Raw genomic sequence first — 11,793 nt, 5'->3', positions numbered from 1 at the left:
GCAACAAGCAGTATCTAAACATTATCCACATCAAATATTACACATTTAATCATTTTGTGTGAGGACTCTACACTGCAAGACAAGATGAGGGGAATACCCAGGGCACCTTCATTAGAGCCAGCTTCTCAATCACTGGCATGTAGAACATAAAGTAAGATTTGCCGTCATACAATAAAATATTTGGCCTCAAGGTAAACAGAAATCTCATACATGAAGAGGTCTTCATAAGGAGGTATATTCTCGTGCAGTGGCCGAGTCTGTGGCCCTGTGTCAGTGGTTTAACTGTGCTTCCGCTTCAACCAGGGGGTTGAGAAGCCAGGTCAAAGCTTGTCATTTCAATAAAAAAACCAAAAAAAAAAACCAATAATCATTACCTCCAGACTAATGTAACTTGGTCCACAAATTCTTCATGGTTTTCTGCCAATAAATACAACCGATGACAGACACCCTACTCATTCCACTGAAGAGGACATGGAGAATCTCTGTGCAGTTGGGAGTGGGGTCTGTAGGTGTGGGTGTTGGTCTGGCAGTGTCTTATGGGAATGTCTCGACTGTGAATGGAGCAACGATGAACAGCTTCTCTGACTAAACTGACATATTCATTATTATAGGAACAGTTCCTTCCATATGTCTGTATATGGACAGATGGTACAATTTCTGTTCGTTTCACTCTGAAGTCCAACACACTGGATTTGAAATTAAACAATAAATGCGAGGTTAAAGTGCACACTGTCGCTTTAATTTGACCCCTCCCCCCACCCATTTTAGGGGACCAAAAGTAATTGGACAGTTGGCTTGTGAACTTTTGTGTTTTAACCTCACATTTATTGTTTCATTTTGAATCCAATTTGTTGGACGACGGAGCCAAAAGAACAGAAATTGTACCAACTGCCCAAAAACATACGAACTGCACTCACGATCACCAGATGCTCAATACTAATGTGACCCGTTTGTGTTAAATGTCAAGTTGAGCCCTTTAAATAAAAGCACAATAATGAGGGAGGGCTACAGTACTTCAGTTGAATGTTGGAAAAAACTAAACATAAAAATCCTGTGGCTAGGACACATTCATATACTCCTTGAGAACACGTGTGCCAATTTTCACCATACACTGCAGAATATACAAAGTACATAACATACATGTTATCATACAGTACAACAAAAACATCTTGCACACAAAATAGTATCTTTTAGAGAAAAATAAATTCACTGCATCTGTTTATGTAAGCATCTACTGTTTTATATGTGAAAAAATCTGATAGGAATTTAAGTAGCATCCCCTGCAATCCCCTGACTAACACTCACCCTTACCCCTAACCCTCACCTGACAGATCCCCTGTGTAACCCTTACCCTCACCTGACAGATCCCATGTGTAACCCTTAACTCACAGATCTGTTAAACAGCAGGCAGGGAATGTAGATATGCCCAGGTGCGTGTGTTTAGTCCTCTCAGGACCACAAGAGTGACGGAGCATCTGAACAGAAGTCCAGACACGCATCAGATACCCTGTCACCAACTGCAGGAGTAGTAGGGCACCTTTGCAGAAGGTGGCAGGTCCAGGTTATGGTGTCAGAGCAGGGAGGGAGGGGTCCTCGTTCGGGAGCGCTGCTTCTCAGAAGATGAGTTATGGAGGTGTGGAGGGTGGGCCATGGGCATGGCCAGCCAGGGAAGGAGGGGGTTGGGTTAATAGGCTTCTTTCTGAGTTTGCATCCGTTCCTGGATCTTCTGCAGCATTTCCTGCATCCGTCGCAACTGAAAGTCGAAGATAATCACATGTCACTCCTTCATCAAAAGGCTAAAGTTCATGAATACAACTTCCTGCTCAGTCAGATGATGCATGGCTGCTGACCATCAGACCGATGGGTCTATAAGGGTCACACTGTCATACAGATGGGTCTATAGTCACAACACTGTCATATTAAAAGGCCTGTAGCCTGCACTTTGTCTGTAAACCTTCACCTGTAAAATCATCACTAGACTGATGTGGGTTTGTATGTGTATGGTGGTGTTGTGTGTGTATGACACTGTGTGTGCATGATGGTGGGGGGGGGGGGGGGGGGGGGGAAAGCAGCGTATCATCTCAATTTTAAAGGCATACTACGCAGGATTGTCATTACTATGATACACTGGTAACGGTCTGTGTTCACTTCTGCCGAATACCTTGCTTGGCTACTTGTATTTGTTATTCTAAAAACTGCTCCGGGTGTGGGCCTTTTTTATTTCTGTGCTGTATCTGAAAAGCATTTATCCAATTCACTGAACTCATACGCTCTATGATCCAAAACTAGGGCGAGGGCAAGAGGAGACAAGTATGGATCGGCTACTTAAGTGGTGAGCTGGATTTGCGAGAGATTAGCCTTGATGGCTAATCATTAAACTAGTGGCTAGCCATGGCCAGCATTCGGTAACTTTACAGTCGCTAGCTGCCGTTATTAGCTAACTAAATTCAGTTTCGTACGTTCGGTGACGGGCCATTATAGCTGGTTCCCACTGCACAGTACTACTACTTATATTTTCGGGAGATTATACCGGTTTATTTCCTCTCCTGGGCAGGGAGCTCATGGCAAAATCTAAAAGACTCCCGGTATTTCAGAAGACTTGGGATGTCTGATAAAAATAAAAGCGACAATGAAGTGATGTGTTTGTGAGTATGCGAGCTTGTGTTACAGAATTGCGCAATGCAGAGCAGAGTTAAATCCACTGGCATTACCTAGCATTCAATCACCGCTGTTGAACAAAATACAAACACGATTAACTCGCTAAATGGCTGGTGTGGAAAGAAACTTTATTAACATTAACCGTTTATTCATCTGGTTTGATGGAATAATAATTTAAATCCAAACTCAAGTTGAATGTTATCTTGTGTTTTGCTTTTGAATGATTTCTTTGCTCATATTAAGCTGAATTATTAAGTTCACATATCTCCTTTTAAAGTTGAACATAATGCTTGTCTGTACAGCCTATTTACAACTCATCTGTAAAAAGTGCATTATGAAAACAAATAACTTACGTAAACAGAATGTATGACACAATTTACATGCATCATATTTACAATAGGAATACATATTTGTAAGAAAAAGCAGGCACTCAATCTGAATAGCAGATCAGTGCAGTTTTGTTATGGTGGTTTTGGACTTGTTGTTATGACTGTGGGCGGAGTCTGGGGTGGGGAAGGGCCAAACGGGGGAGGTGCTTGTGAACACTGAGCTCTGATTGGATTTGGTTTGAGCGAGTAACAGATAGAGAGCAGACCTGTCATGGATTTATGGTTACAGCTTTGTGTTTAAATAATTTTAATGAAAATATACAATCAATATAATAACAGGAATAGTACTATACTACTATAGCATAAAAAGTAATAAACAGGAATGAGTTAGGGAGCGACATCAGCTCAGGAGGTAAGAGCGGTCATCTGGCAGTCAGAAGGTTGCCAGTTTGAACCCACACCCTAGAAGTGCACAGGCTTCACATAGCCCCCCAATTGCTCCGAACAAGCTGAGTGGTACCTTGCATGGCAGCCATTGGTGTGTAAGTGAGTGAGTGAATGAGGAAGGAAGGGTGAATGAGAGACATCAATTGTAAAGTGCTTTGGATAAAAGCAGTCCATTTACCAAACAAAATAGTTTAAAAAAAAAAAAAACACAGCATAAGTCAAATGACTGCTTTCATCCAGGCTTGGCTCAACAACAGCCCAGAGACCCACTGTGCTCCTACCATAAACACATAGCCCTTTACTGCAGTCTGTGATCTTACTCTGTGCAGTTAATCCAGCTAACTCAGTAATCCTGCTATGTGAAACAGAGCCCAGGAGAAAGAGCACAGAAAGCACTGTGGCATTGACACTACTTAAAAATGCACTAAAAAATGTTTAACCTGCAGGTTCTGTGGTGGAAAAGACTGCATAGTTTGTTGGTGGTGTGGGTTTGTGACTGCAGTGTGGGTTTGTGACTGCAGTGTGGGTTTGTGGCTGCAGTGTGGGTTTGTGACTGCAGTGTGGGTTTGTGGCTGCAGTGTGGGTTTGTGACTGCAGTGTGGGTTTGTGACTGCAGTGTGGGTTTGTGGCTGCAGTGTGGGTGTGGGTTTGTGACTGCAGTGTGGGTTTGTGACTGCAGTGTGGGTGTGGGTTTGTGACTGCAGTGTGGGTTTGTGGCTGCAGTGTGGGTTTGTGGCTGCAGTGTGGGTTTGTGGCTGCAGTGTGGGTGTGGGTTTGTGACTGCAGTGTGGGTTTGTGACTGCAGTGTGGGTGTGGGTTTGTGACTGCAGTGTGGGTGTGGGTTTGTGGAAGTGTGGTAGCAGTAGTGGCTGTGACTGGTTAGTAGGCTCAGAAGCTGTCTGGGTCAGGGTTAGGGTGTGGTTCTGGGTCTGGTTCTGGTTCTGGTTCTGGGTCTGGGTCTGGGTCTGGGTCCTGCTCCAGCTGTGGCTCAGGGTTCTGTACCTCCTCGTCTTTCTCTCGGATCAGTTTTTCCGTCTCGCTGTCGGCCGCAGGCATGGCAGGGATGGGGAAGTCTGTGCCGCTCTCCCGGGTCAGCTTACTGCACACACACACACACACACACACACACAGGTAAACACACAGAGGCAAACACAACACACACACACACAGGTAAACACACACAGGCAAACACAACACACACACACAGGTAAACACACACACAGGCAAATACAACACACACAGGCAAACACACATAGACACACACACAGGTAAACACACACAGGCAAACAACACAGGTAAACACACACAGGCAAACAAAACACACACACACAGGTAAACACACACAGGCAAACACAACACACACACACAACACACACAGGCAAACACAACACACACACAGGTAAATACACACACAGGCAAACACAACACACACACGCAAACACACGCACACACACACAGGTTAGCGCAGACACGCACACACACACACACACACAGGCAAACACACACACGAACACACACACACACAGGCAAACACAACACACACACACACACACACACACGCAAACACACACACACACAGGTTAGCACAGACACACACACAGCCAAACACACGCACACGCACACACACAACACACACGCAAACACACGCACACACACAGGTTAGCGCAGACTCACACACACACACACACACACACACACACACACGTTAAGCAGACACACAGACATGACCTTACAATGTGTGTGAAAGTATGTGTGTGATTGTGTGTGTGTGTGTATGTGTTTGTGATTGTGTGTGTGAGTGTGTGTGTATGTGTGTATGTGTGTGTGTCTTTGTGAGTGTGTGTGTATGCGTGCATGTGTGTGTGTCTTTGTGAGTGTGTGTGTATGCGTGCATGTGTGTGTGTGTCTTACTTGCGGTTGCGCTCCTTCACCACCATGCGGGTCATGTTCTGGATGCAGTGAGCACGGTAGTTCTCGTAGTGCGTTTCCCGTGTCACATCCTTCAGGTCCTGCATGTGCGAGCGTACTAGCATGTTCCGCAGCTTCACGAAGTCACAGTGCACTGAGTTCTCCACTGCCAGAGAAGAGCATTACTCTGCATTACACACCCATACTCACAGTGCACTGAGTTCTCCACTGCCAGAGAAGAGCATTACTCTGCATTACACACCCACACTCACAGTGCACTGAGTTCTCCACTGCCAGAGAAGAGCATTACTCTGCATTACACACCCACACTCACAGTGCACTGAGTTCTCCACTGCCAGAGAAGAGCATTACTCTGCATTACACACCCACACTCACAGTGCACTGAGTTCTCCACTGCCAGAGAAGAGCATTACTCTGCATTACACACCCACACTCACAGTGCACTGAGTTCTCCACTGCCAGAGAAGAGCATTACTCTGCATTACACACCCATACTCACAGTGCACTGAGTTCTCCACTGCCAGAGAAGAGCATTACTCTGCATTACACACCCACACTCACAGTGCACTGAGTTCTCCACTGCCAGAGAAGAGCATTACTCTGCATTACACACCCACACTCACAGTGCACTGAGTTCTCCACTGCCAGAGAAGAGCATTACTCTGCATTACACACCCACACTCACAGTGCACTGAGTTCTCCACTGCCAGAGAAGAGCATTACTCTGCATTACACACCCACACTCACAGTGCACTGAGTTCTCTACTGCCAGAGAAGAGCATTACTCTGCATTACACACCCACACTCACAGTGCACTGAGTTCTCCACTGCCAGAGAAGAGGATCACTCTGCCTTACACACCCACACTCACAGTGCACTCTTAATCTCTCACACATTACACACTGAAACGGCACCTTCCACGATGCCCCAGGGGTACAGCCTCCCTCGGACCCTCTTCCCCTTGGCCTCCACCACAGTGTTGCTTCCAATCACAGCGAACGGGATGCTCTCCTGGAGAGAGGGCAGCCAATGGGACAGATGGTCAGGCTACAAAAGTAATACACTCATCTATCTCAATAATAAACTCAAAATGTATCAAATGAGTTCAAATAATAAACATTAAATTAACCCACAGATTGATAACCTTGAGAGCAATAATTTCATGAAAAGGGCCATGTGGAGTGCTGCACCACAGCTCTTGGATTGTTAAATTTTTCTGTGTGTTGGTAGACAATGATGAGAGATAAATATTCCTGAACATTTGCGCTTCATGCTCAATTTTGTTTTGCCAGTAGAAGCATTTAAAGTTTGCTGGGTGTTCCATGTAGGGATAATTTGGGTATGAACAATTAATATCTGCCCAACATGCATTTCGGCCAGAGAAATGCACTTTTGCCACCAGGGAGGTCATATCCCCAAAAGTAAAACAGATTTTTTGGGTCATTTTATTTGCAAATGAGAGCACTTTCTCATTGTGTAAAGAAAAACACGTTAACAATAACATACCTGTAACACCCCTATAATCTAAAATTACATTACATTATTGGCATTTGGCAGATGCTCTTATCCAGAGCGACATACAGTTGATTAGACTAAGCAGGAGACAATCCTCCCCTGGAGCAATGCAGGGTTAAGGGCCTTGCTCAGGGGCCCAACGGCTGTGCAGATCTTATTGCGGCTACACTGGGATTAGAACCACAGACCTTGCGTGTCCCAGTCATTTATCTTAACCACTACACTACAGGCCACCCCTCAATACTTAATTGTCATACAAGTTAGTTGACTCGGTTCTTAATAAGTTTCAAGTTATTATTGTACATTGTTATTAATCATAATTTGTTCGATTCAAGATCAGAAGGGTAATGTGCATTGCTTAAACAAGAAAAGGCTGTACATCTCACAGAGACTCTGTCAAGTTCCCATTCATCATTTGCATGAACCGAAAGGATCGAAAATACCGAAAATAGAGTCTGATTGCAATTACCAGTCCAGCCATTGTGCACTATTCCACTTTTTAAATGGGGTTTAATCTATGACCATTTAATCTACAAGTACAGTGTGTGTGAGGTGTGTGTGTGTATATCTCTGTGCAGTGTGTGTGTGTGTGTGTGTGTGAGGTGTGTGTGTGTATATCTATGTGCAGTGTGTGTGTGAGGTGTGTGTGTGTGTGTGTATATCGCTGTGTAGTGTGTGTGAGGTGTGTGTGTGTGTATATCTCTGTGCAGTGTGTGTGAGGTGTGTGTGTATATCTCTGTGCAGTGTGTGTGAGGTGTGTGTGTGTTGTGGTGGCCCGATCGGAAATCGGTACACCACTGGTGTGGAACGGCCCGTGCGCCGGCGGCTTCTGCTAGGAAAAGTGATTAACCACGTGTATTTCCCCAGGTCGTATCTAACAGAGCCGCACCGGAGCGAGAGCCGGCGAGGAGAGTCAGAACCATGGCCAGCGACACGGGGAAAGACGCGTGGGGAATGTGAGGAAGAGACAATTAACCCTTCTCATTGGACAGGCGCAGCCGGACCGACTCCGAGAGAGAGCGGAGCCGTACAAAAGGCGAGGCGCAACCACAGAGCGGGGCTGAGTACGGAGGGAAACGGAGGCGAAGCCCAGTGAGGAGGAAACAGCCACGGGAAAGCCAATAACGACACCACGGTGGAAGCGGGTCTTCGGAGGCCCTACCAAAAGGCGCCGCCGGCACGGACCACCCCGAACCACCGACGGACCGGGAAACCTAATTTTTTGGCCGGTGACTTTTTTTTCGTTTTTTGAGAAAGGAAGTTTATTGTTTGGGGACGTTGTAAAAGTGCCCTGAAGGCACACCAGAACCTCATTAAAACTACCGATTGAGGAACTACTCTTGCTCTCTCTGTCTCTCTCTCCCCACGGGGCGCCACATATGGTGGAGAATGCAGGCATAGAGACCCCAGCTATAGAGAGAGAGCAATTAAAAAAAAAAAAAAAAAAAATGGAGGACGCCATCAACGCTCTACTGCGGTCACAAGGCGCCCTGCAGAAAGCCGTGGCGGAGCTGTGCCAAAAGTCCAGCCCGGCAACAAGCCACCGGACGCCCAAAGACGTACTGCTGAAGCAGACCCCGGACGATGAAATTGAGGCCTACCTCGAGACCTTCGAACGGGCGGCTTACCTGGAGAAGTGGCCTCAAGGCGCCTGGGGCTCCCTCCTGGCCCCATTCCTCAGCGGGGAGGCCCAGAAGGCGTACCGGGGACTGCCTCCGGCCGAAGCCCACGACTACCCCACCCTCAAAGCCACCATCTTAGCCCAGTATGGCTACAGCCTCCCCGCCAGGGCACAGCGGTTCCACCAATGGGCCTATGACCCCGCCCTCCCGGCGCGAGGACAGGTGATGAGCCTGGGGAGGCTAACCAAAAGTTGGCTAGTCGAGGGCGACGGGCCGCCCCTGCTCGACCGGGTGGTGTTGGATCGCTGTGTCCGAGCCCTGGCCCCGGACGTCAAGAAATATGTGGCCCAGCAGGGGCCCCGCTCCATTGATGCCCTGGTCAACCTCCTGGAGAACCACCAGGTGGCCCAAGAGATGGTCAGGGGAACCAAAACGGAAAGCCCCCGAAGAACCCCAAGCGCGGTCCGACTGGAGCCACCAACCAGGCCACGGTGGAGAGCGGACGACCGGGACGAGGGACTCCGCCGGAGAGAGACCAGACGGTGCTTCGCCTGTGGCCGGGAGGGCCACCTGAGCCGGGATTGCCCAGGGAGGGAGGAGTCCATGGCCACTGCACCTGAGACGGGCCGACCCTGCCACTACCTCACCACGTGCTGGGCCCACAAGGGCACTGCCGCCCCTAGGCTACCCGTCCGGATCGGGGGTCAAGACGCGGAGGCCTTGCTGGACTCGGGGAGTGCTATTACCCTGGTGAGACCAACCCTAGCAGGGGGGAGACGGGGAGAGGACATCGCCGTCACCTGCATCCACGGCGACGTACGAAGCTACCCCACCGCCGAGGTAACCATCATCACCCCTAGAGGTCAATTCACGGGAAGGGTGGGGGTAGTCGAGAGCCTCCCAGTGGAGGTGCTGCTGGGAAGAGACTGCCCCCTCTTTCTCAGCTACTGGAGTGAGAGGGCGACCTCGGAGAGGCCAAGTCACACACCCCGACCCCGCCGGAAGGGCCACCGGGAACCCCACCCGGTTTGGGTGGCCCCTGCCGGGGATAGTGAGGAGGAGGAGATCTCGCCCCAAGGGGGGAGGGGACCGACCACGCAACCCCCTACCGAGAGCACGGATACAGCCCCGGAGCGACCGGACCCACCACCACCCCTGGAGGCGGAAGGGGGTAGCGCGGGGGGGTTTTCGGAGTTTCAACCCGAACTAGAGAGGGCCCCAACGGACTTCGGCTCCGCCCAGCTGCAAGATCCCCTCCTCGCCCAGGCCTGGAGGGCCGCTGCTTACATTGAGGGCGTCCCACAAGGCGGGGGGAGTAGACCGGCCTACCCGTATTTTAAAGTCCAGAATAACCTGCTGTATCGGACCTGCAACAGGGACCCGGGAGAGCTGGACCAACTTCTGGTACCCCGGAGCCACACCTCCAAGGTGCTCTACCTCGCCCACACCCACCTGTTGGGGGCCCACCTGGGAAGGGAGAAGACGTATGAGCGGATCCTATCTCGCTTTTACTGGCCTGGCATCAAACGGGCAGTGGAGGACTACTGCCGACAGTGTGCGGAGTGTCAACTGCACAGCCCCCGGGTGACGTATCGCAATCCCTTAATCCCCCTCCCCATTATAGATGTGCCCTTCCGCCGCATTGCTATGGACATAGTGGGACCCCTGCCCAAGTCCAGCCGGGGTCACCGCTACATCCTGGTAATCGTTGATTACGCCACCCGTTACCCGGAGGCCGTACCCTTACGGGCCGCGACGGGGAAGAGCATCGCGAGGGAGCTGTTCCTCCTCTTCAGCCGGGTGGGGATTGCGGAAGAGGTCCTGACAGACCAGGGGACCTGTTTCATGTCGGGCGTGATGAGGGAGATGTGCCGCCTACTCCGGGTCCAACAAGTGAGGACGTCCGTCTACCACCCCCAGACCGACGGGCTGGTAGAGCGGTTTAACAAAACCCTCAAGTCAATGCTGAGGAAAATGATCACAACGGACGGTAAGGACTGGGATCATTTATTACCGTACCTATTATTTTCGATACGTGAGGTCCCACAGGCATCCACGGGGTACGCGCCCTTCGAGTTGCTGTATGGGAGACGTCCCCGAGGGCTACTGGACCTCGCGAAGGAGGCCTGGGAGCAGCAGCCGTCCCGACAACGCACCCTCCTGGAACATGTGGAAGCTATGGACCAGCGGATGGCAAAAATCTGGCCCATGGTCCGGGAGCACATGCAGCAGGCCCAGAAGGAGCAGGCTAGACTGTACAACCGAACAGCCCAGGTGAGAGAATTTCAGCCGGGGGATAAAGTCATGGTGCTGATCCCCACCAATGAGTGCAAATTTCTGGCCAAATGGCATGGGCCCTATGAAGTAGTAGCCAAGGTGGGGCCAGTGAACTACATGGTAAGACAGGTGGGCCGGAGACACCAGCTCCAAAAGTACCACATTAACCTGCTAAAGAGGTGGCACGAACCCGTGCACGACCCTGCTCCCCTCTGCTTCACCACAGGCGGCGCCACCGGAACACCAGAAGTGGCCACGGGAGACCTGCTGACCGACCGGCAGCGCCAAGACCTCCGCGAGCTGGTGAGTCAACACCGGGATGTGCTCTCCCACCTCCCGGGCCGGACTACCAAGGTCCACCACGACATCGTCACGGAGCCAGGAAGGAGGGTTCGACTGCGGCCCTACCGGATCCCGGAGGCGAGAAGGCAGACCATCCGGGAGGAGGTGGCGAGGATGCTGGACCTGGGGGTCATAGAAGAATCCCAAAGCGCCTGGTCCAGCCCGATAGTGTTGGTCCCAAAACCGGACGGCAGTTGGAGGTTCTGCAACGACTTCCGGAGGTTGAACGAAATCTCCCGGTACGACGCCTACCCCATGCCCCGGGTGGACGAGCTGATCGAGCGGCTGGGACCCGCTCGCTACCTCAGCACCCTGGACCTCACCCGGGGGTACTGGCAGGTACCGCTGACCCCCCAGGCGAGGGAGAAGACGGCTTTCGCCACCCCGGATGGCCTGTTCCAGTACCGCGTCTTACCCTTCGGAGTGCATGGAGCCCCCGCCACCTTCCAGAGGCTCATGGACAACCTGCTGAGGCCCCACAGGGAGTATGCTGCTGCCTACCTCGACGATATCGTCATTCACAGCGCTGATTGGGAAAGCCACCTCAGGAGGCTGGAGGCGGTGCTCGGGGCGCTCCGGGAAGCCGGCCTGACAGCTAACCCGGCTAAGTGTCGCCTGGGCCTGGAGGAGGCCGACTACCTGGGCCACACCGTGGGACGAGGGTGCGTCCGACC

The 11,793-nt window shown here is 50.8% G+C and overlaps 1 protein-coding gene and 1 non-coding gene across 4 annotated transcripts in view; both read right to left on the bottom strand.

Moving 5' to 3' along the window:
• The window catches only part of LOC133107934 (septin-4-like), a 34,048-nt gene that overhangs the window by 286 nt on the left and 21,969 nt on the right, over positions 1–11,793 (bottom strand). For all 3 annotated transcript variants that reach the window (XM_061217245.1, XM_061217243.1, XM_061217244.1), the window contains 4 exons: positions 6,278–6,374; positions 5,346–5,508; positions 4,437–4,533; positions 1–1,753 (listed from right to left, as the gene is read on the bottom strand). The exon at positions 1–1,753 is cut by the window's left edge and continues 286 nt beyond it. In XM_061217245.1, the coding sequence (XP_061073229.1) occupies positions 1,685–1,753; positions 4,437–4,533; positions 5,346–5,508; positions 6,278–6,374 (426 nt within the window). In that variant the 3' untranslated portion in view covers positions 1–1,684. The remainder of the gene's footprint in view (positions 1,754–4,436; positions 4,534–5,345; positions 5,509–6,277; positions 6,375–11,793) is intronic.
• On the bottom strand, positions 7,213–7,312 carry LOC133108781 (small nucleolar RNA U13). Its single transcript, XR_009704711.1, has one exon. It is a non-coding gene; the product is annotated as a small nucleolar RNA U13 (small nucleolar RNA).

Source organism: Conger conger, chromosome 13 (assembly GCF_963514075.1).
Source record: "Conger conger chromosome 13, fConCon1.1, whole genome shotgun sequence".
Lineage (NCBI taxonomy): Eukaryota > Metazoa > Chordata > Actinopteri > Anguilliformes > Congridae > Conger > Conger conger.
The sequence above is the reverse complement of the archived record's forward strand: the minus strand, read 5'-3'. Positions and strand labels throughout refer to the sequence as shown.